The 26,285-nt window shown below is 37.8% G+C and overlaps 1 protein-coding gene across 1 annotated transcript in view; it reads left to right on the top strand.

Moving 5' to 3' along the window:
• LOC126484377 (uncharacterized) overlaps positions 1-26,285 on the top strand; it is a 100,026-nt gene that overhangs the window by 51,990 nt on the left and 21,751 nt on the right. Inside the window, exons 8-10 of the mRNA XM_050107905.1 lie at positions 16,483-20,831; positions 24,260-24,383; positions 24,543-24,695. Coding sequence (XP_049963862.1) covers positions 16,483-20,831; positions 24,260-24,383; positions 24,543-24,695 — 4,626 coding nt within the window. The remainder of the gene's footprint in view (positions 1-16,482; positions 20,832-24,259; positions 24,384-24,542; positions 24,696-26,285) is intronic.

The raw sequence follows: 26,285 nt of genomic DNA, 5'->3' as shown, positions 1-26,285 counted from the left end.
CTCAGAACATGTCCTACCAACCAATCCCTTCTTCTAGTCCAAGTTGTGCCACAAATTTCTCTTCTCTCCAATTCTATTCAATACCTCCTCATTAGTTATGTGACCTACCCATATAATCTTCAGCCTTCTTCTGTAGCACCACATTTCGAAAGCTTCTATTCTATTCTTGTCCAAACTATTTATCGTCCACATTTCAATTCCATACATGGCTACACTCCATATAAATACTTTCAAAAACGACTTTCTGACACTTAAATCTATGCTCAATGTTAACAAATTTCTCTTATTTGGAAACGCTTTCCTTGCCATTGCCAGTCCACATTTTATATCCTCTCTACTTCGACCATCATCAGTTATTTTGCTCCCCAAATATCAAAACTCCTTTACTACTTTAAGTGTCTCATTTCCTAATCTAATTCCCTCAGCATCACTCGACTTAATTCGAGTACATTCCATTATCCTCGTTTTGCTTCTGTTGATGTTCATCTTATATAAAAGTAATAACAGATAAAAATAAATGTTTATGGACCCGAAAAAAGTCAGTCTATAGGTTTAAGTAAACTCGATCAACAGTGCAATAAGAATCAGCTTAATTTTTCAAGGAACTCCTCGACAGAATAGAAGGAGTGACCCATGAGGAAACTCTTCAGTTTTGATTTGAAACGGAAGAGTTAAAAGAGCTTGGAGAGACACATCTGCTGATTTACTTCTTATACTTTTCTTGAATATATCGTTTATATAATACACATTTTATATAAATTTAATCAAAAGCCCATTTAATTAATGAAAGAAAGCTACTACACGTAATAGCAATGTGTCATCTACTAGTTTACTGTCGTACACACAACACGCTATTTGTATAATATAGGGTGTTCCATTTATCTGATGACTACCCATGCAGTGCAGTAGATGCTGAGCAGTGAGCTTTCTGTTGCCCGGTGATCAGATGCCTTGTTCTAATGCTTTGGGTAACTTAAAATGGTGAAGTATATGTGCAAACTCTCACTTCTTTAACGATATGACTTACTTGAGATTGTCAGTCGACTTTCCTTGCTGGTTAGCTTGCTGCCGCAACCTCCTTTTCCAAAGGTTAGAAACAAAGTTCATTTAGACATAAGAGAAAGTTGACTTAAAACCCAAGTCCATTCTCATCCTGAATCTGAATACACGTCTTATCCTCTCCAAGTCCAAGATGAGCATTAATTAACAATATTTCAACTGTTCTTCTTTTTTTTTCACTACAATAGTCAGAGTTATAAAACAGCACGGAACAACACAGAAGTTCCTTGAGTCTGCCGTGTTCTTTCATTAAACTTCCATGGCGCGACCGGCAAACACTTGTCAGCGCTGTTCGACCACTGTGTCTACAGTCTTCTTACTACATACTTCAGACCTGCACACACAGACAGGTGGCGTGCAGTAGATAGGCTCTCTCACACTTATATTTAAAATTTAAAATGTCGTGTGTTCGAGATGGTAGAAGGCCGAGTGGTTCTAGAATTTACGCAAAAATTTTAAACACTATCATGCTTTTATCCACAATACCCACCCATTTCCAAAACTGATACAAACCCTCCCATTTACATCACATCTCATAAAAGGTATAAAATATTCTATACAAAATAGAAAATCTATACACTACAGTATAACGGTTGTTCAGATATTCACCTGATATTATATTTTTCCAGAAATATAATATCCCATTCAGTTTATGTTGTCTAGATATCACTGTTTATATAGTACCATCATATTACAGTTTCGCTAATATAATATTGTACTCATTTTATTTCATGTCTAGAGATCACTCCCTTTCTTATTTTGTGATTCTCCTAAGTTGTGTTCATATCCAGTTTTCTAGGTAATAAGATTATACGATAGTTTAGGATTTTGGAATATATGACTGAATAGTTTTAGATTTGAAGTGAGTTTGGTGTGGGAAAACTATTTTCGAAGAAACATCGAAAACAACTCGGGATCTGACAGTCGTCACTTCGCCCGTTAACTCAGAATGTTAACGTCCCTGGGGAATATACAACTTTATGTCTTTCACATTGTACTTCCCTTTATCTGATCCAGTTGTAGGATATAGTAAAAATAATGTCTTAGGGTGGACTACTGTCTGTACCTGGTATGGTCCTTCATATTTTTGGAAAAACTTATGTCTCTCTTTCTTCAGGGCAGAGGTTTGAAGATGTTTGACAAGAACTAGGTCATTGACCTTGTAGAGAGGTTCTACAGCTTATGCTTATTCACCCTTTGTTGGGCCTTTCCAACTAAATCCTTAGAAACTATTTCCTGGTTCATTTCATATTTGACACTTGGTTGTTCAGGCCAACTAAAACATTTAATGAGAGGTTCTCCTACAAAGGGTTTACCTATTACTTCTAATGCTGTTAGCCCAGTCGACAAATGTGGTAATTCATTTAGAATAAGTTCAAAGTATTTAATTTTCGTTTCCCATAAAGGATGTTTTTCGTAGCAGTAAGTACGGCATAGTTTTCCATTTTCCTTCATTACTTGTTCGCATGGATTCGAGGACAGGTTATAGTTGGATATTAACACATGACGAATACCTTCCCATGCAAGAAATTCTTTAAATTCGTTACTCACAAACTGTGGACCATTATCAGTGAGGAACTGTTTCGGTTTACCTACCTCCAGAAAGTATTGTTGTAAACAGTGTATAACTGTCAGCATATTTGCTTTTTTAATGGGATGTAGCTTAACATATTTTGACCAGCACTCAATGATGACCAAAATGTATGACACTCCTTCCTTCCTTTCCTTTCAGAACTGGCCCAAAAAAATCTGCTGCTGTGAGATCATGTAATGACTTAGGAATAATCGGATACATTTTGTATTTAACATGAGTATTATTCTCTTTCACCTTCTGACAGATCTCACAGGTTCTAATTAAAGATGCTACCTTGTGCCCTAGCTTCTTAAAATAATAAAACTCATTCATATGAGCTATACACTTTTTGATTCCAAATTGTCCATATCCTGTATGAACATACCACACAAGTGCATCTTCCATCACCTTAGGGATGCATAAGCGCCAACATTGCGATATCATGCTCTCTCTCCAAAACAAATTATGACCTATAATTTTCCATTTTCCTACTTGATTAGGAGGTAAGGAATTCCTAATGCACATAACAAACATTTCTGTAAAATAGGAATCATTATGGACATTTTGTGTTATTCTTTGAGTCATCTCCTGTACCCTGATGTTTGGATATTCTACTGACATAAAATTAATTGAAAAAATAATGCCGGGTTCTTCCATACGTTTTAATTCTTCCATTCCTATGGGTAATCTAGACAAAGCATCCGGTACAATATTCTCGAAACCTTTTATATATTGTATCCTAATATCATATTCCTGTAAGAAAAGCATCCATCGCATTAATCTACTGTGTAACAATTGACTACTCATTAAAAAAGACAGAGCTTGATGAACTGTATAAATATAGATTTCTGAACCCCATATTAGTGTTTGAAATTTTTAGATACTCCATACTACTGCAAACAGTTCTTTCTCAGTAGCTGTATAGTTTAATTCATGTTTATTTAGACTATGGATGGCAAAAGCTATGGTTTGGTGTTTTACATTATCTAGATCCCACTCTCCTTGGAAAAGTTCTGCAGCGATACCATAATCAGGTGCATCTGTTGAAATTTTAAATTGTTCACCCATAACTGCATGATGTAATATGGGTGATTAAACAAGTGCCCTTTTGACGTTTTCGAATGGATCATTTGTCTCTTGATCCCAAACCCATGGTATTCTCTTTCTTAGTAAATGTAAAATTTTCGTATCATTCAGTTCTTGACCTCGTATGTACCGTTGATAGTATCTGACCATTTCTATAAATCCCTTCAACTGCCTTACATTTCTAGTATGTGGACATTCTTTAATTGTCTTGATGCATTCGAGGTCTGGTGTAATTCCCTGCGCCCCTGCAAAATGCCCTAAAAACTTATGCTCTTGACGTGCAAAATATGATTTAGATAGCTTCACTGTAATACCTTTCTCTTTAAATCTTTTCAGACTCTTACTCAAGGTTAGACAGTGTTCTTCCCAAGAAGCTGATATACTTCTTTGATTCTGGATGTAACCTAGTTTGCCAATATCCCACATTCAGGTCCGTTGTGCTAAGAAACCTTGCTTTCTCAAATTTGGATAACAATTCATCCGTGTTAATCGGTCTGTCTCTTTCTGTTTCTATATGCTTATTCAATGTACACGTGTCTAACACTAATTGTAACCCCCCCCCTGCACCTGTAGGTTTTTTCATCACTACCAATGGGTTATTCATTACGCTAGAACTGCGTTCTGTTGTATTGTTATCAGTAATTTTGTTGATTTCCTCCTTAACTGCTTCTTTCAAACTTACAGGTATTGGATATGGCTTACAGAAAAAAGGAAAGTCATCTTTGATTTTGAACTTACGTATGTATTTGCTGATATTACCTGGACTATTGGAAAATACTGCTTCATATTCCATTAGAATTCTGTATAAATCTCGTTTTTGTATGCTAGTTGATATTAGAGATTCGTTAACTTTGTCTTGTATGTCAATTCAATGTGATACATGATCTACACTATCAATCTCTGGTGACAGTTGTGCTCTAGCTGTTAATCACAGACATTGACATTCAGTTGTTTGTTTACCAATGTAGCTGTCTGTCACAAATGGTATCTGGCATGTACTGCCCCCTTTTCCAAAACAGAGAAGATTTTCCCCAAAGTTTAAGATGATTTTAAATTCTACTAGCCAATCTAAATCAAACAAAACATCTCTGTTTATATTCTCTACTATTAACAGTGTTTGACGAAATAAAATATTTCCAATGCTACAGTTCACTTGAGTTTCGTGTTTCACAACTTTACTCTTCGTTCCTATTATACCAACTGTGTAAACTCCAGTTACTGGTAACAGCGGTAGGTGTTATTTAGTCTGTAATGAGTTAAAGAATTCACTAGATATGAGTGATACTTCACTCCCTGAGTCTGTAAAGATGTTAACTTCAGAAGTTTTGAAACTTGCCCACGAAAGGCAAAGGTCCCGAGTTCGAGTCTCGGTCGGGCACACAGTTTTAATCTGCCAGGAAGTTTCATTTCAGCGCACACTCCGCTGCAGAGTGAAAATCTCATTCAGAAGTTTTCATGGTCCTTGCTATTATTCGGTGTCGATTACTGATAACAAAGTTTTGCTCTTCTAGCAGTAACCATTCTTTTGTAGGTATTTTGTGCATGAAATTAACATACTTGTTATGAACCAGGCCTCCTAGTGTCTCTACGACCTGGGCCCCAGCCCTGGATCCAGATCACACTATGTTTTCCTCCTTTTCAGTAATCACAGGTTGGTTAGTGAATCGAGATACTATGTTACCACTTTGTGTTCTGCTATTACTTGGTACAAATTCCTGCAGAGTTACTGGACCTAAATTCAAAGGTGGATGCTTTTCTAATTATTGTTGTTACTATTTTTTCTGTTGCACTGGTGTCCTCTAGCTAGGTTCGCCTCATGTTTTTTAAAATTATTACCACTGTTCCTTTTGTAGTTTGGGCTATCACTTTGGTGCAAGTTTTTATTGCGGTCCTTATTTAATGCATCCAGTGTATCTACAAAGGACAGTAATTCTTCTCCTGTTTTCCAACCGCTACATAAGATATCTTTCCTCGCATAAATGGGTATTCGTCTCATTAAAATTCTCACTAACCTTTCTTCTCCCATGGGGTTATCTCAGTATTTCGCCCATGTTAGATGCCAGTTGAAATACTTTCTCACGGTACCCTGAGTATTATTGTAGTATTCCGGGTCCCACTGATGTGATATTAGTTTTTACTGGGCACTTGCAGAATAATACTTCTCTTTAAACTTCTTTTGACAATCTTCCCAAGAGGAAAAGTTCTCAATATCTACGGTTCCCCATTCGGAGGCTTCTCCTAGAAGATAACCCACAGCAAATTAAATCTTTATAGAATTTTCCCAACTTGGTTAAATCTTTACAAGAAATGTGTTGGGTGTACATCCTTGTCTGGCTTAAACTTAGGGAATTTCCTGGATAATCCTGAATTGGTCCCCCATTGTAGATCAGTCATCACTTCACTAGTCAATACCATGTTAGGAGAAGTCATCCTTTTGTCTACTTTATCTCAGATAAGTTTGAATTCTCTCCATAGGTCATCCATCTCTCTCTCTTGGTATCATTAAGTTCAGAAGATAAAATAGGAGATACGTTCCCAGATGTTACTTTCTCGGAAACTTTTCGATCTATAAGTTCTTCCACCTGTTCCTCCAAACTATTTATATTTATACAGGGTTATTACAAATGATTGAAGCGATTTCATAAATTCACTGTAGCTCCATTCATTGACATATGGTCACGACACACTACAGATACGTAGAAAAACTCATAAAGTTTTGTTCGGCTGAAGCCGCACTTCAGGTTTCTGCTGCCAGAGCGCTCAAGAGCACAGTGAGACAAAATGGCGACAGGAGCCGAGAAAGCGTATGTCGTGCTTGAAATGCACTCACATCAGTCAGCCATAACAGTGCAACGACACTTCAGGACGAAGTTCAACAAAGATCCACCAACTGCTAACTCCATTCGGCGATGGTATGTGCAGTTTAAAGCTTCTGGATGCCTCTGTAAGGGGAAATCAACGGGTCGGCCTGCAGTGAGCGAAGAAACGGTTGAACGCGTGCGGGCAAGTTTCACGCGTAGCCCGCGGAAGTCGATGAATAAAGCAAGCAGGGAGCTAAACGTACCACAGCCGATGGTTTGGAAAATCTTACGGAATAGGCTAAAGCAGAAGCCTTACCGTTTACAATTGCTACAAGCGCTGACACCCGGTGACAAAGTCAAACGCTTTGAATTTTCGGCGCGGTTGCAACAGCTCATGGAAGAGGATGCGTTCAGTGCGAAACTTGTTTTCAGTGATGAAGCAACATTTTTTCTTAATGGTGAAGTGAACAGACACAATGTGTGAATCTGTGCGGTAGAGAATCCTTACGCATTCGTGCAGCAGATTCGCAATTCACCAAAAGTTAACGTGTTTTGTGCAATCTCACAGTTTAAAGTTTACGGCCCCTTTTTCTTCTGTGAAAAAAACGTTACAGGACACGTGTATCTGGACATGCTGGAAAATTGGCTCATGCCACAACTGGAGACCGACAGCGCCGACTTCATCTTTCAACAGGATGGTGCTCCACCGCACTTCCATCATGATGTTCGGCATTTCTTAAACAGGAGATTGGAAAACCGATGGATCGGTCGTGGTGGAGATCATGATCAGCAATTCATGTCATGGCCTCCACGCTTTCCCGACTTAACCCCATGCGATTTCTTTCTGTGGGGTTATGTAAAAGATTCAGTGTTTAAACCTCCTCTACCAAGAAACGTGCCAGAACTGCGAGCTCGCATCAACGATGCTTTCGAACTCATTGATGGGGACATGCTGCGCCGAGTGTGGGAGGAACTTGATTATCGGCTTGATGTCTGCCGAATCACTAAAGGGGCACATATCGAACATTTGTGAATGCCTAAAAAAACTTTTTGAGTTTTTGTATGTGTGTGCAAAGCATTGTGAAAATATCTCAAATAATAAAGTTATTGTAGAGCTGTGAAATCGCTTCAATCATTTGTAATAACCCCGTAATGTCGGAGTTCGCTAGTTTCTCTCTGAAGTTTCTTTCCTCAGTATCTACTCTTGTATTCATGCCTGTAATTTGCAATTGGAAAATTGCTATTAATTTGCTATTCTTATCGATGCTCCCTTGTAAAGTATGCAGTCTCTGCTTCACAGCATCAAACTTAACATTACATACATTTTCAAATGATCCTAACTTTCCACTAAGTTCAGATTCCACATTATTACATTTATCTTCAATATCAAATTCTAACTTTTTTATCAAGCCCTGAATTTGATCGTTCTGTTTCTGACTAAAGTCAGTGAATAGCTGATTTACGTGAATGTTCAAAGAACTAGTTACTTCATTCTTTAAATCTAATTTCAAATTTTCAACTTTACTATTTAGTGTGTCAAATTCTGTCTTTAGTAAACCTATATTTGTTGCTTGACTATTCAAGGTTTCACTCTGGACATTTAGAACTTCACTTTGAGCATTTAAACTAGAATGTACCAAACCTATTTCTTTCCTTAGAGTTTCATCCTGAGCATTTAATCTAGAATTTTAAGTTTCATTTATTGTAAACTCTGAGCTTCTAGTTTTCACTTAAAGCCACAATTTGAGCATTTGAAGCTGCACTTTGTGCTTTGATTAAATTTGCTAACTCGTTCCAGTCTGGCATTTCTGTGCTGACCCTCATAGCCATAGCTGGTTCTTGTGGTTCTTTGATTTGTTTCACGTTATCCATATTCTTATGAGCTTTAGACCTAGTAAGCATTTAAAAACTTCACTCTAAGTGTAACAACTACACGAATACAATTCACTCAGTAGTTTATCCAACTTTACACTCAAACAATAAAGTACTGTTTTATGCTCACCCGGCGTAGAGTTTAGGCTGCATCGGCGAGTGGATATGGAATCAGCACCAGTGAGCAGCAACTGGTGCTGGTGGCATTGGATGTAGGTTTCCGCGTTGACATTGGTGAGCGGATGTGGAAGTAGGTCAGCATCGATGAACAGCAACTGGTGCCGGCAGCATGGATGTTGTTTCCCGTGTCTGCGTCTTCATGATGCGTGTGAGAGCTGTCTACTCCCCACACTGGATCTTCTTAGTTGAATTGTTCTTGGCGTATCTCTTCTTAGTCTAATATGTCAACATCATCTCTCTTTTCGTATAACGTTATGACTTTCTTACGTCTTCCCTTTAGTTGCATTTACTAATTTTCTCCATTTGATTTTTAGGCTTAGTCCAGTTTCTCATAATGGTTCTCTCACCTTGTTATACTCGGTTGCTATGGCAACACATAATATCTTATTATCATGTTTTTGTCTCAAAATTCCTGTTCTCTTCTGTCCTATCACACAGGTCACCAAGTTACGCAGGAATTCTCGAAACACTACAGTGTCGCCCGTCTACTGCTGCGATACGACATGACTACATTTAAAATATAAGCAATTAAATTTTGTACTCACCCATGTCATGCAAGGAGATGCTGGAACTGCCTGCCATTATTTTCCACACATTTCTGACTTCTACTCAAGACATTATTAATCACACGATTAATTCTATTTGAGATCTTGAATTAATTGATTCACGGATATTATCCTTGAGTTCCTCTATCGTGTGAGGACTTGTTGTGTACACTTCATCCTTCAATGGACCCCTTCATTGAACACATCATGAATTGCATGCAAAGAAACATTGGCCGTATGAGCCCTTGCTGAATCCTGTTGAAAAAATGCGAAGCTTCCTTCTCTTTCAGTCAGTTCATTAAAAAACGATTGCAAAATGTTTTGCGCATATCTTTCACTTGTACAGTGTCATTAAAAATAAGGGCCTATTATTCTGTCACCACTAACTGTGCACCACACCCTTATTTTCTGATTGTGAAGGGGTTCCTCATGAACCACAACTACTCTATCTGTGCTCCAGTGTCGACAGTTTTGGGAATTAACATGTCCGTGTAAATGGAACCAAGCCTTGTCTGAAAACAGTGTGAGGTAAGGATCCGTTTCACCGTAATGCACTTGTTTTAAAACCCATTCACAAAACTTAATCTTGTGCGCAGAATCACCAGGTCGAAGTTCTTGTACTACTGATATGTTATATGGCCTTAGCTCAAGTAGCTTAGCATCTCTTTTCACAGAGGTGCATGATGTGTGTGTTTGCTGAGAAAGGCGTCTAAGAGACTTTTTAGGGGAATTGTCCAGGCGGTATGTGCTGTCATCAAGACAGAACTTCTGTGAGCACTGTACGTCATCATTTAAACTTCTTGTTTTGAACACTTCCTGCTTCACGAAATTTGCTCACTAATTTGTGAACTGCATCATGACTCAGAACTCACACCTGGAAACTCCTGTTCAGAGAATCTCCAAACAGTACGAGCAGACTTTGTATGCACATACGGATCATAAATAAACACTTCTTGTGGAAGTGAATAATTCGCTCTTGCCATTGTTGCATTCGCAAACTCCACTGTTACACTCGTGATGCCTGTTTCACTACTAGAATGACACTGCCCAACAAGGCGCGCATGTCTGTACGGCCTTCAGTCTAAAACCCACCGTGGGACCCAGTCAAAAGGCAGAGGTGGCTTCCATGGCCGACCTGCAATATCCCTGGCAGGCGGTCATCAGATAAATGGAACTTCCGGTAGATAAGTGATTTATTAGGATATTTTCAGGCAATTAAGGTTTTAGTTATTAAAATCACCTGTAATTTAAATTCTACTAAAGTTATGAGAATATTGACAGCACCAGCAGAAAGGGGAGGTAATTTTCTACTAGGAAAATATTCCACTTTGTCAGTAATTAGTAAAGCAATGGAATACATGATTTGTATTTCATTAATTGTGGGTGAACTATGTATCACACGACTTCCTGTAAAATCTCTAATTAATCAGCATGGAAGTGTGCATCTTCCATTACAATTTTAGCTAGCACAAAGGATATATAAACTGCAAATTTGAGCCAGGTGACAGGTAGTTCAGGAAATCCACTGTGGGGGTATGTAAGAACCAACCAGATGCTGGATTGGGGACTAAGTTTTCAGCCATACCAGAAGCAGGACATGTGTTTGTCTGAGCAGCAAATTGGTCAACTGTTTTAGTTGAAATTTACATTAAATCATCGCTGTATCCTCACCACTTATAAAAAATTCTCAATTTGGACTGTGAATCGATTTGGCGATTTTTCAGATTTTGCTGAGGTTTTTATTGCGTTTATGAGAACTTAGAACATTTCCAATTGTGGATGCTGGTGGAGTATTTGAATTTTCTGCTAATTAGCCACAGTCGGAACTCATATTTATTTGTGGCTGGTGGATTAACTGGTATGTGCAAGTATTTGTGTTAGCCACAGTTTGGAAATACCTTTTTATTCAAGGAACTGTCTAGAATTGTATTAATTCTATGTTAGCAGAGCAGTGATTTACTTTGAGCATCAGTGCTTGGAACTCAGAAAATTTTCAGTGTTATCTACACTGTATTGGTGTACACTGGTAGCTCAACAGATTAAATATTCTGTTTTAAACCCTCCTGGTGAAGGACTTCTACTAATAATACCAGTTCTGGCTCACAGTTGGCACCAGTGAAAGTTGTTTGAAAGGTGCTTTAATTACAAACAATTCATCTCAGCTATTGATGGTAATTTGCTACTTCACAATTTATTTATTGTACATTTTAAGGAAATTAGGTGCAGTTGGTTTATTAATGAACTGAAAGTAGTGGATACAGCCAACCTCCTAGACAAAGTAGACCATTAACAGTAGTGTGTTTGCATTCCAATTCAGACATATTCCAGAGGATAGTTTAATTATATTGTAATCTTGGATGGTAGCTCGCAGTCTGGAGTGTAGCTTTGTATGGAAGTGAAACATGGATGATAAACAGTTCGACAAAAGGAGATTGGATCGTGGTGCTGTAGAATAATGATGAAAAATAGATGGGTAAATCGGATAACTGATGAGTAGGTACTGAATCGATAGAGGAGAAAAGAAATTTGTGTCACAACTTGGGTAAAAGGAAGGATCAGTTGATAGGGCACATCTTGAGAAATGAAGGAATCATCACAATGGTAATAATGGGAAATTTGGGGCGGGGCATAAGAATTATAGAGGGAGACCAATGCATGAATATAGTTAGCAGCTTTGAGTGGTTGTATGTCGCAATAATTACACAGAGATGTAAAGCCTCGAAAAATAATAATGAGGAGAGCTGCATAAAACCAGTCTTCAGCTGAAGACCACAGTAGTAGTAGTAGCAGCAGCAGCAACAACAACAACAACAACAACAATAACAAAATTGGGCCCATTTATGATCCTTGTGGAACCCTACGTGTCGTGTCACCCCTGTTGCGAAGTAGTTGATACCTGAGACACAGTCTGCTAACGAAACCCTCTGACTTCTGTAACGAAGGTAAGACTCCATCCCACTGTGAAGTTGGGATGTCATTAGTGCCACAATACTTTATTTTGCACACAATCAAAGGCCTTGACAAGTTCACAGAACAATAAGATAATTTTTCTTGCTTTTTCTCTTCCAACTATTCATTTACACGAAGTCTTGTGTCGTTTTCTTTGCGGAGAACTGTTCCAGAAGGCACCATGAAAAGCATACAACCAGTTATGCTCAGTTAAATGAATCAGTATGTTGGCATAATCAACTTTCTGAAACACTTTTGAAAAGACAGGAAGGAATGAAAGAGGTCTTTAATTAGGAATGATTTTGCTTAGCTCCAGTGTTATAGATTGGTGTATTTGTCTATCAGGAAAAATGCCATGAGTAATATTTTGATGACTGAGGTAGCTTAGGCCAGCACAAGATTTTAATATTTTTCATTAATCACCATAATTAATTTATTTCTTTTTAGTAATCTTATAAATATTGTAATCTCCAAAGTAGTTGTATTTTTAGAATTAATGTCTTTTGATGGTGCATGCCATGTTGGTATGAATAAGTCTGATGCACCTGTACTTATTAGGATGTACAGTGTTTACTGCACTGTGAGAAAGTAATCAGTGGATTTGATGATCAGTGATTTGGAAGTGTTACCATTTTTGCAAGAGCTATTTTGTTTAGTTTCGTTTATCTTTGAGTCGTTATTTTTGTTTATTTCTTGTTTAATAATATTTAAGTATTTTTTACTTTATTGTGGGAATGTTTCATTTTAAACACAGTACAAGTTTCTCTTTTTTAGTAACAGAATGGAGGATTTTACATTTAAGTGACTGGCAGAGGGCTCATCAAACCACCTTCAGACTATTTCTCTACTGTTCTACTGCCAAACAGCACATGGGAAAAACAAACGCGTAAATCTTTCTGTGCAAGCTCTGATCTCTCTTATTTTATTACAACAATCATTTCTTACTTTGTAGATAAGTGTGAACAAAATATTCTCACATTTGGACGAGGATGTTGGTGATTGAAATTTAATAAAAAGATCTTGCCGTAATGATAAATGCTTTTGTTTTAACGACTGATACTCCAATTCGCGTATCATATCTCTGACACTCTCTCTCCAGTTAACGATAATACAAAACAAGTTGCCTTTCTTTGAACTCGTATCTGATAAAGATCCAGTACCACACAGCAGTGATCTGTTGCATATTCTAAGTGCTCTCCAATAAAACAGTCTTTGATCTCCCCACAACATTTTGTATGTGGTCATTCCAATTTAAATTGTTCATAATAGTAATCCCTAGGTATCAAACAATGGGAAATCCAGGATGGAATGTAACAATATTATGAAAAGGAAAGTTCCTACTCAGCATATAGCAGAGATGCTGAATCACAGATAGGCACAACAAAAAGACTGTCACAAACAAAGTTTTCGGCCATTAAGGCCTGAAATCACACTTTCAGTTCAGTTGCCTGAGACTGCTGCAGAGAGAGAGAGAGAGAGAGAGAGAGAGAGAGAGAGAGAGAGAGAGAGTGTGTGTGTGTGTGTGTGTGTGTTGACGAAGACCTTAATGGTTGAAAACTTTATTTGTGACTGTCTTTTTGTTGTGCCTCTCTGCGACTTAGCATCTCCACTTTATGGTGAGTAGCATCTTTCCTTTTCATAATATAATCCCTAGGTATGCAATTGAATTGACAGCCTTCAGATTGGTGTTATGTATCAAGAAACCAAAATATAACAGATCCCTCTTAGTACTCATGTGGATGACCTCACACTTTTTTTTGTTTAGAGTCAACTGGTTTTGATTTTCTGTTGACTTTACTAGATGGTAAATGACAGCATCATCTGCAAACAGCATTAAGAGGGCTGCTCATATTGTTCTTAAATCAGGAACAACGGAAGGCCTGCAACACTTCCTAGGGAAACACCAGATTTCACTTCTGTCTACTCAGTTATTTTCTGTCAGTTACTTTGAACTGTTACCTTTCTGACAGGGAATCCAGTCACACAAACGAGATGATACTCTGTAGACATGTGATTTGTTTAGAGGCTGCTTGTGAGAAACAGAGTCAAAAGGCTTCTAGAAATCTAGATATATGGAATCTGTTTGAGATACCCAGTGGCTAGTACTCATTACTGTGTGTTAATGAATAACTAGTTGTGTTTCACAAGAACAATATTATTTGAATCTGTGCTGACCATGTGTCAATAGATAATTTTCTTCAAGGTCCTCCATAATGTTCAGAGTTATGTTATAAAATCCTACTCATATTGCTACATTAGAAAACCAACTGGGGGAACACATGGAATATGCTGGATGTCGCTTGGATCCTCACAACCTTCCCCGCACAGTGAGGCCCATTGGCTACAGCCTCAAGCTGCATGACCGAATCTGGCACTGCCTGTAGCTGTGAGTGTAGGGTCACTAACTCAGCCTGCATCTGATCACAACAATTAATGTCCATATCCTTATCAAGACAGTCGAACTCAGCACTACAGAGTTGTTAAAATACCGGACTATGTGTAGTAAATACACAAACACACAAGAAATTTCAGAATTAGGCTACAAAGCATAAAAGTAAATCACAGTCAGTCATTTCTATTTAGAAGTTTGTAAAGTACTACTCAAATGAATGTTGTGCTCTCCTGGGGTGCTGCTGCGTGAGAATCTGGCTTCTGTTCGAATCTAACCTTATTTATTTTAGGAGAAAACAAATATCCAAGATGCTCTAGGAATATGTTTAAGAATGAGTTAAGTTTTCGATGGACACTGAGAGTTTTGTTAATTTACTCCCAGTATTCCTTCTGTAATTTCTCTTTAAATACTATGATCAAACCATTGCTTATAATTCTTCAATGTAATACATTTCTTCTATGATCTGTACCTAACTGGCCAGTATACTTTATTGTTAACATTTGATCAACATGGTCAGGTAAAGTATTGACTGTTGGTTATCAGCTAATTTATGGAAAACTAGTCTTAAAATGAATTGTCTGTGGCTATTGTACTATATCCTTCAATTGTCATAGGAAATTTTACTGTGAAAAATAATGCCAAACTGGGCATAAACAACAGTAGGTAATGTTGGTGAAAATTGCCAGACAGAAAATCAATTCTAAACTATATACAAACAATGATTCTCCTTTTAAATCTACATAGCCTTATTAAAACTGTTTCCAGCTGCTTTAAGAAGTGTAAGATACTTCCTTTTGGTGGCCTGTAAACTGCCAGTTCTTCAAGCTTGTGTGGTTCATGATCCACTATTGTGGTACAGCAATGAAAAGCTGTCCATCACAATATTCATTTACCTGAACGGCCCGGGATTTAACTCCATTTTTTGCATGTACATGGTGATCCCAAATTCCACCAACAAAATTTTGCAAGTTGTTCAGGTATATTGTCGTAATATTTTGGTATATTGGACCTGTGGTGTCCAGCGGTGCCATACAGAGCAAAAATATAGTTTTCTTGTTAATGTACCAGTTGCACTGACAGAAAAACAAACCCAAGACAGAATGGGGCATTTCTGAATGGAAACTGTAGAGCAAAGAGTGAAGTAGGCGTTAATGTTGTCGACAGGAAGTGCCGCGAGTTAGAGGAACAAGTTTATTTCCAAACAAGACACACTATGCATACCACTGACATTTGCACTGTTGTGTGATATTTAAAGTTCAGTACAAAAACTATGATATAGGGTGTAAGAAATCAAATGAAATGCTGCTACTTTGTAATAAACCACAGGAAACAAGAAGTTCCTTCTGTCACAATACTCAGAAAATATTCCAGAACAACCTCTAAACTTTTGTCTGAGAGTTCGGGATCACCCTGCTCAGCTGCTCCATTTCTTCCTATTGGTTCTACACTATTATGATAGTAACTTATATCCATCAAGATGAATCTGTTCAATTTTAGATATTTCCATGTAATGTTCTGATATGCAAAATTAGTCTGCTGAAATTCTGTGTATCCCTTCATTTTCCTGTAAGGAAATGAGTTCATCATTTTTATTAATGATGCTTTCGATATTTTGATGGAAGGCTTTAAATACATTTTTTAAACAGTATCCATGGCTCTGTCCAAGTTGTAATGTTTTGTTTTGCTAATAGCTGTTTCAACTGTCTCATGGAATACTTGTTATGTCTAGAAAACTTCAAGCTAAACATACTACCACATGAGCTGTAAGTTGTTCTATTGTTAATTTATGCTCGATCATTGCAATTATACTATTTGAACCACAATAATACCTGTGGTTTCTTCTCTGAGTTCTCTCTCTCAACAGTTCTTGAAATGAAATGTCACAAACTTTATGTAAGTTCAGTGTAAAAATTAGACAGACTTTTAGAACTAGTTGTATAAAAAAAAATCTTTGTTTCATCATATTTGATTATGAGCAATATATTTAACAATGAGCAATATTTTTTTTTCTCTCTCTCTTAACAGCTGTGGATGACAGTAGAAGCACACCTACTGAAGACCTGGAAGACACTGTAAATGATTTGGATACCCAGATGGAGTGCCATTATGAAGATGGAAAACTAAAACCCACTGTAACAAACAATATTTTTGCAGATAATATTTATGATGCACCGACACAGTGTGAAGATTTTGAACGTGATACCTTAAATGAGTCGGGAAAAATTGTGACTTCTCTCACTACTTCTGTTCTGAAAACAAGTGTTTCTCCCTTGCTTTCAAATGACACAAATAGATCAACTACTAATGAAAGTGAGAGCAGTACTGTTCTCAACGATCAGTCTTATGATCGTTCATTACTGGAGGGTGATGAGGATATGTTCCAGATGTCTGTTTCTGGATCAGGTGAAATTAAAGATGCAGGGAAAGGAGAGGCTGAGGGCAGTGAGCTCACCTGCAACCAGCAAGAGCAGAAAAAAAAATCTGATTGCCAGCAATCAGGATCTATTCTGGTACATACAGCTGTACAAGATGATGCACCATGTGCTGAAAAGTCATTCGCACTTGATTTATCTTCAGGAGATGAAACTGACCCAGAAGATATTTTTTGTGCACAGACGCAACAATTTCCAGTGTCAAAAAATAATTTGGGAACAGAAAAAATGGGTGACACAGTAATTAGTAGACAGACAGTTTCACATGGCACAGACAAATTGAAAGGTTTAGATAAATCAGTTGTAGAAGATAAGAAAGCAGACAATACTAGTGTTCGTTTAATGCAAGACACCTCAACTAATGAACAGAGAGTGGAAGAAAATTTTGTCCAAAGTAACTTTTCAAAAAGTTTCACAGAGAATGCTGTGTCAACTGTAGCGCTACAAGAAAATAAAAAGAAGCAAGAGTCAGACTTTTCAAATAAGGAAGTTGCATCTGGTGATGAAACTGATCCTGAAGATCTTTTCTGTGCACCAACTCAGAAATATTGTGCTAATAAAGGGAAGCTATCTTCAGATAAGACAGATGAAAATGATCTGGAAGAACTATGTGGTGCTCCAACTCAAAAATTTGTGAGTATTGACGGCAAAAAAGACCATGACAGTCTTCTAAATATCCCCCAAAGTGAAACAGTGTGTCAGCCTCCAAAATTGTGCACTTCGCGTAAACAAGTGGAACTAACTGTATGCAAACAAAGTGAACAGATAAATGAAATGGAAACGGAGCTCTCTGACACTACTCTAGAAGATGTAATTTGTCCAGGAACACAGGAAAGCAGGAGAATGGCTACTGAAATCGAAATTGCTGAGACACCTGAAAGAGATGTGCTTGTCAGAGGTCACGGTGGAAGAAAGTCAGTTGTTGAGGAAGGCACAAGTGCAGAAGATATGTCAGAGAACCAGAAAAATGAAAAGAACAGAATACAGTCAGACGTGAATGATGATGAATTATTTAATGCTCCAACTCAGAAAATAGAGAATTTCTGTGATTTGAGCAAAGCTAATAAGACAGACAAAACTAAAGCTCACAGTGAGAAAGGAGAATGTGAGGAACATCCAAAATTAGTTGCTGAAGATACAAGCAAAGGACCACCAGAATCAATGAAGGAATCGTTGCAGAGCATTGTAGTGAAAGTAGCTACTGGACTAGATGTCTGTAGTGACATTTACTCACAACCCACCCAGAGATTAGGGGAATGGAATGAAGAACAATGTTTCCAGGGCAATAGAAGTGCAGTGTGTAACAGGTCCAAAATAAGTTTGCAGAAGGGAACAGACCTACAAGAACTGTTTTCTCAACCAACACAGAAGTTTTGTGGATCAAGTACAAAAGATAAAACGACAGATAAACAAAAATGTCCTGTACAGGCAACTGATGTAAGAAGATTGCCAAAGGGAGCAAGTAAGAAAACTTGTGAAAACAAACCTGGAAATGCTAGTCCAAGTGTACTAGTTTTTGAAAATGTAATAGAGGGTTCTTCAGATGTGAATGATATTGCACATATTAGAGAGACCCATGATACTGGTGATATATTTTCTTGCCCCACTCAGAAACTGGATGCAAGTTTGACTGAAAAAAATGATTCTGTTCTGGCTGATCAGCGGCCAGCTGTTTACAATAAATACGAAAAGGATATATTCTCAGCTGACACACAGGATTTTCCACAGAAAACAGAATCTGGGAGGAAACTGAACTCACTGAGTGAGTGTGACAAAAAGGCAGCAAATTTACAGCTGTCTACAAAGGGAGGAATGGATGGTCAAGATAATTCTTTATCTGGGGAAGATGAGGAGGTTATTAAAATATTTTCGAAAGACTTAGTCCACAAGGAAGTCCCAGATTGTGACTCAGAAAAACATACAAGAAATACTGCCAAGCAAGGTGATGAATCCAGTACTGCAGGCATTCGTTTGAAAAATATAGTAAGTAGCACTACTGAATGTAGAGAAGAAGATGAAGGTTCACTGGAAGTGGAGCTACATCTGCCCCAATCACAAGAAGTTTTAGCTGCGTTAAAGGAATTAGAAAGTAAAGCAACTGTGAAAATCACTTCCCATGATAGTAGTGGTAATATGGGAAACAATTTTTCTAGTCCTGTAATTCCAAGAAAAAGAAAAAGTAAAGCAGCTGGTGAAAGAAAACTTGATACAATTCAGGAGTCACGAGTATCAGAAAATATTGTATTTCTGTCTGAAACTCCAGTATCTGCTTCCAATAATTTGGTATGTGACTTGGAAGCAAATTATAGTGGGAAAAGAAAAGTTAAGAGACAGTGGAAAGATGAACATATAAAAGAGAGCCATAACTTAGATGCTATTCAGTCTACTGATATAGATTCTTTGTCTGCAGAAGTGAGTGCACAAAATATTAATAATTTACCTGATAGCAAAAACTCAGGAAGTAGAAGATCAGTCAGAGAAAAGAAGAAAACGTGGAAGCTCACAGAAACAACTGACAATACATCCCCAGGACATAAAAAGATAGTAGAAAGTGCTGCTAATGAAACATCTCACCGAAGAACCTCTCAGAATAAATTCCTTGATTCAGTACCTGAAAACAGTACAGGAAAAGCTCCAGGAAAAAGACATTCTCAGCTTAAAAAAGCTGTTATAACTGCGGAATGTAACACTGTATCTGACTTGGAAATTAAAGGTAGTAGTAAGAAGCGTTCTCTTAAAAATAATGGTACAGAAGATAGCAAGCCATCTGTTCCAAACGACAACCAGCCAGAAAAGAATTCTGAAGAGTCAAATCAAGAACAAACAACAAATTGTGATAAAAATGGCAGTTCAGTGTCAGTTGATTTCCAACAATCAGAATCCAGAAGTGCTTCTAAGTTTAAGGAGCCATTGGAAGAAAGCAAACAGGCATCAGGACGCACAAGAAGAAGCAGAATTACATCTGTTAGTAATATATCAGAGGAAAATAGGTTTCAAAGAGGAGATCTATTGCAAAATGTTAAAAAATCACGTGCAACGCAATTGGGAAATCCAATTAGTGATAAACGAAATAGCTCAGATGAAAATTCTCAAGAAGTTGAAAACATTGGACCTAAAACTAGAAAATCAAAACTTGATAGTAGAGCAGATACATCGGAAGGCAGTGTCAAATCCAGAAACCACAAGCAGGTAACAAGCAAACGTGTTACAGGGAAAATAAATAGTAATGAAGATGATGAATCATGTGTTAGACTATTTGATCATCAAGAAGAATCTCAGAAAAATAGGGTACCATTTCCAGAGATTGGCGAAAAGGGGAGTACTGGCGTGGTTCCAGAGAATGTTGAAGAAAATTCAAGAGCGGAGAGGAGAACTTCCAAAAGGAAACAGGATGAAATAAGCTCACGTAGAAGTCATAATTCGAAACGTACAAGTCTAAGCTCTGTTAGCCCCATTGACAACCATAATATTCCCTTGGATACAGATGAAGTAAAAGAGGCTCAACCACCAAAGAAGAAACGAAAAGTGACTCAGTCTAACGTAGAGGACAGTGAGTCACTGAATAAAGACACGTTGGAAGAAAATTGTTGTAGAAGTGAAGAACATGCTGTTAAAAGTGTCAAGATGCCTCGAGGTAGAAAGACAGGCACAGAACAATTGAAAAGTGTTCCAGACATTACAAAAACAGATTCACCAAAATCACGGGAGTACAAAAATGTCCCAGCAACAACCAGGAAGCGAAGAACTGTTAGTGAGAAAACCCATGCTGTCAATGAAAATGAACTTTCAAATCCCAGTGCTGGGCAGGAGAAATTTGTTTCTGAACATGGAAAAACAGCTAAGTGTGACAGCCCTGTTAAGAAGACAAAGACGTCACTACCTTTGTCATCGAGTGAACAGGTGAAATCTGCGCAACATAAAGACCCCACTGATAACTCTGTGGTAAGTTCATTATTTCACTTAACTCTTTTAATGTTGAAACACTGAAATAAGCATATTTGAGTTATTCGCTAGCATGGGCAAAAAAAGTAAGTTATGGGCAAGAAAAGTAAGTTAATCAACTGGAAAATTTAAATATGCACAAGAAAAATGACCAAAATGAAACTGCCATGAGGTATAGATAAAGTGATTTCTGTTTACCAAATGACAACAGACAGACACAAAAGGGAAGAGCGAGAATTTCTAGATTTTGGAAACAGAACTTCTTTTGTTTTGCAAAACACTGGGATGGGATGGGAGGGACGAAATGGAGTTAGAAGAGACAGAGTAGGTCAGAGGTAAGGGAACAGCAGGCAGAAAATAGGACCATTGTGAGATAAAGCTTCTTCCGTGACTGCGCCCCACTGAGTAGTCCCTGCCCAGAGATCTGAAACGATATTTTATGCTGGAGGATGCCATCATTAAACAATGTTGTAGAGCTGCGTGTCCTCAGAAAATGTAGCAGTTACAGTTTCCCCTAGCTTCATCCATGCTTCAGTATCAACAAAGCAAGGCAATGTTGCCTAAAAAGATCAGATCAGTCAGTCATGCTGAAAATTGAAAAGGCCATTGCCTTTCTTTAGGAAGTATTTGTTACACTGGCCAGCCCACAGATACACCTCCTATGTAGTTGCACCAGCAGTACAGATGTCTTGTCTTATTGAGGCATGCAAGCCTCCCCACCACGACATGGTTCTTGGTTCATGGGGTAGGTCACAAATTTGGTATTGATTCACACAGATTCAAATAAGAAATACTGCACTGATCTAGACATGTATGCAGCCTTGAAAAATGATGGCAGGAGACATACTTCTGGTTTTATTTTATGCATGCATGTTGCAGTTACTTATTTTACATTATTCCTACTGTGCAACATTTATTGTATCTTTAGTAGGTTTTTAACATTGTTCATTTATTTATATAAGCGGAGCACTTGTTAAACTAACCTCAAGTCAGCATTCCTGTACATGTTGTTTGTCAGAAACAAATGTTGGTAGCTCCTACTCTTCCAGTTTACTGACCACCTAGATTCTTTTATTCAGTGCAAATGCCCTTTCCATTTTAGTAATCATAGTTACAATAACAACATGATGATGATAATCTTAATTTTGTACGCTATATGTGAGCAAATAATATGTGACACACATCTGTTGCCAGCCTTATCTTGAAATTTTTCAGTTCATCTACTTGGAATGTTGCCAGTAATTTTGTAAGTTATTTGTTTTATGCAGAAATGAAAGGAATATATAAACAGAATGCAAAAAAAGTTTTGCAATATATATCCAAAGGGATACTCAACAGAAATCGGTCCAGGATATGATGGAGCTTGAAACCGGAATGGGTTCCTCGATCTAAATCCATGAATGTAGATAATGATGATGACTTATTTTATTTATTATTAGCTATATGCAATGTTTTCTGTTGGTTATAATTAGGTCTGCTGGCTTTTGGTTTTTGTTACATTTTGCACCTCCTTGGAAAAAATTTTGAAAAATGGGTGTAATTGTTGAGAGACTATTTTTGGTGCAAGGTGTCAGTAATGATGCATATTGTTTTCTCGTATATCATCCAATTCAATTTCTGATTTTGAGGCAAAGTTCTAACACTATAATGTTATGGCACATTATGTTGATTCATGAGATGAATACTTTATTTTTGAAAATAATCAATTTTTACTTCTTCTGGCAGGAGGGCTGAAGGGGAAGGAAGGGGGATGAATGGAAAGGAATGGCAAGGTTTAGGAAATAGGGGAAGTTACAGAAAAGTCACACGGGCTCAGGGAAGACCTCCCGGGCAGGATGAGGATAAAGGACTGGATGTTAGGGACTGCACCGGGCGAGATTTGAAAACCTGAGAGCTTAAATATGGAAGATAGGTTAATAAGTAAGACAGACATTACTGACAAAACATTGTGCATGAGTTAGTATGAGCAGAAGGCTAAGTGCATTATAAGTGGTAAACATGTGAGGTGCCTCATGACTAACTTAGGATGAGTGGATGCAGACAAAGTGTGTATACTTTCAATACACAATGTCTTGTTGCAGAGATTGCTCTAAAATATGACAGTCATGATCTGTGTAGTGGTACATCCCATTCCTTGAATGAAATGTATCACGTCCTTAAATGTATATGTCAGAGAAAAGGTGTTCGTGACAGAGTAGTCGATTAGTGGTGAGCACTCCACTGTTGGGGAGGTGTTTTAAATCGTAGGTGCTGATACCAGAGCTAACAATCCAGTGACTGTATAGAAGTGGGTAACTGCTGAGGTGGAGATAAGTGTTCCTTGGAGTGTGCAGCATTTAAGAAAGAGCTCCATGAAATCTAAGAACATAAAATGTCAAAGATAATAAATGTATTGAAATTGTTAATTAACAAGTTGAATATCAGATCTGTTATGTACATAGTACAGAGAGACAGTGTACGAGTTGGTAGCTGTCATCATTTGTCAGGTATTGAGTTGTAATTTTGAAGACAATTTAAGAAGGTGAATTGCATCTCACTTCTTATTTATATGATCGAGAGAAGGAGAAAGAGAAGTTAATTTTCAGCAGCTTTATCTGCAGCCTTTAAGGACGCGAAGTCTGAGCCCAGTTAGAGGAAGAAGGCACACAGATTCAGGGCACAGAGTAGCCTGACCCAGATTAATAATACTTTACAGCGACCGAATATTCAGTAAGCAACATTCATTTTATATAAAAGGGGTGTTCAGGTGGCAACGTATTTAAGTGTTTGGAACATGAGGTGAGGTATAATAAACCCCCACACAACACAAACCAACCTGAAAGACTTCATCTCAGTGTCTATTTCACCACAATATACCATCTGGATTCTTCCCCTCTGCCACCAGTTTCTCAGAACTATGCAGGTGGGAACTGGCATTACAACATGTCCTAACATTAATTTCTTCGGTCTCAACATTTAATTTCAGTAACTATTCCTTTATTTTCTGCCGTGTAGTTTTCTATATCTTCTATTCCTCTCCCCCCTCCCCCCATCATATGTCTACTGTGTGTAATGCACTTAGCTTTCTGCTCTTATTAACTCTTGCATGATGTTTTATCAGTAAAGTCTGTTTTGCTTATTGCCCTATCTTCCACCAACATTAAACTCTAGTCCGGTAAGTCTCATGTGATCCAGGGCTCTGGGTGACTTTTCTGCAACTCACCCCATGTGCTAAACCTTGGCAGTCCTTTTCCTTCATCCCTCTTCCTTTCCCTTCAACCCTTCTGCCGGAGGAAAGAGCTCCTGGCTCCAAAAGCTTACATATTTCCTTAAATGTTATATGTGTTTTATCCTGCCGCTGCTTGGTGAATAGATTTTTTTACCTATCCAATTTACTTTATTTTTGAGTTCTCAATCACTTGCATACATTTTAAAATCGTAATTTCAAGGAAAACAATGAGAAGTCACCTAGAGCATCTCATCGTCTGTCAGCACGCCCTACAAAAACAACTCATCAAGTTCTGTTTACGGGCCTGAATGATCCTAGGCTCCAGACTACAGTCCAGAATCTAGGTAAGAGAAATATAAGGGGTGGAATGAAGGTGACCTGTTTACTACTTTTAATTAAAAGATAAGTTGTTATTTTTATGTTATTGTGAGCTCTAATGTATCTGTGAACATTCACTTTTCTGTAATGAAGAAAGAGGAAAAATTTGGCTATTTCTGTTTCAGGTGGGAAGGTAACGGAGAAACCTGAAGATTGTAATGTCCTTGTGACTGATAAAGTACGCCGAACCTACAAATTTTTGTGTGTTATGGGGCAAGGGAAACCAATTGTGTCACCAGACTGGCTGCTCAAATCACAGAAAAGTGGCAGATTTTTAGGTTTGTAACTGATTTAAACTTTTACACATCTTAAACATCGGAGCTCATTGTCATATTTGTCTTCTTCCTCTTTCTCTCTCTTCTGTGCCAAATATTTGCACTTCAGTAACCAGATGATTCTTATTATTCTTGTAGGAGAATGAAGTGTTTACTAGACTAAGATCATTTTAACAGTCCTAATGTTAATAGCAAAAGTCAGATTCATGTACTTCTTCTCCATAGACAAATACAAAATTTGTTGCGACTGAAGGTGCATTTAAAATTAGACTGTTGGTATGCAGTGCTCTGTGTCCCCTCTGGGGCGAGTAGTGATCTCAGTTGGGGTGGGTACTGGGGAGAGGGAGAGGTAGCAGGATAGTGGTGGGAAAGATGCTGTAGTGGTGCTTGTGGAATAACACAGGGGCATGGCAGGTATAGGATGGTGGGCTGTTAGGTGCAGTGTTGGGAGAGTTTTGCTGGTCGGAGTGGGGGAAGTGGGGGGGGGGGGGGGATTGAAAAAGAGGGAAATGACTGCAGGTAAGTGGAGGATAGATGGTGTGTGTGAGGCGGAAATGGGACAGGGAAGGGGGAAGCAGGTGAAGAACAGAGACTAATGGAGGTTGAGGCCAGGGAAGATACAGGAATGGAGCATTTGTTCAGTGAGAGTTCCCATCTGCACATTTCAGAGAAGTTGGTGTTGATGGGAAGAATCCATATGGCACAGAAATATTTGTTTAGTACACATCGTTTCTCAAAATGTTTAGTACACATGATCATTCCTCAAAATATTTGTAATTAAAATTTTTACACTTTTGCATGCATCTAACCAATTCTGGAAACATGTTCAGTACATAAAAACATGGATTTGGTGGCATTCAGCATATTGCTAATGTGATGATAATCTATATCCATGCATTACTTCAGTGACATAATGGAAAAAGAAGTCATTAGGTAATAAATTGGGTGATTACTTGCAATGAAGCATGGATTTTATGTTGCCTTTTTCCATTAAATGATCAATTGTTTTAAGTTCAACAATGGAAAATCCATTTGTCACAATTGTTTGAGGTGCTGTATGAAAGCTGGCATTGTCATGACGCATCATTTTCAGTTGTTTTTCTTGATTTCACTTATGATTTGTGTCAAACAAATTGTTGTGTGCCATTCAGCATTAACTTTTCTTCAAACCTCTTAAGCTACACTCCCGATATATGCGGTCTATCCAAACAAATAAGCAATCATTTTCATGAACACTTTAATTTTTGGTTTCAGTTCATCTTTGAACATTCAAACAGTTGATTGTTACTTAGTTTCCAGGTCATATGAATACACCCAAGGGATTCTGCATTCGTTGGCTTAATTTTATGAGAATTTCCGTACACCAGATGGCATGAACTGTTGTTAAAGCTTCAATTCAATTCTGTGGAATCTGTCAGCAAAAGTTCTTATACACAGCTAAATGTTCATGCAAAATCTATTGCGGTCATTGATTAATCGAAGTATACTGCTATGTGGCGGTTTTTTTCAACTGCAACTGATTTTGGTCAAAGTTAACAGAATTCATCAAAGTTTCCAGAATGAGATTTTCACTCTGCAGCGGAGTGTGCACTG

The sequence above is a fragment of the Schistocerca serialis genome, chromosome 1 (assembly GCF_023864345.2).
Source record: "Schistocerca serialis cubense isolate TAMUIC-IGC-003099 chromosome 1, iqSchSeri2.2, whole genome shotgun sequence".
In the NCBI taxonomy this organism is placed as follows: domain Eukaryota; kingdom Metazoa; phylum Arthropoda; class Insecta; order Orthoptera; family Acrididae; genus Schistocerca; species Schistocerca serialis.
This window is presented reverse-complemented; position numbering and strand designations above follow the sequence as displayed.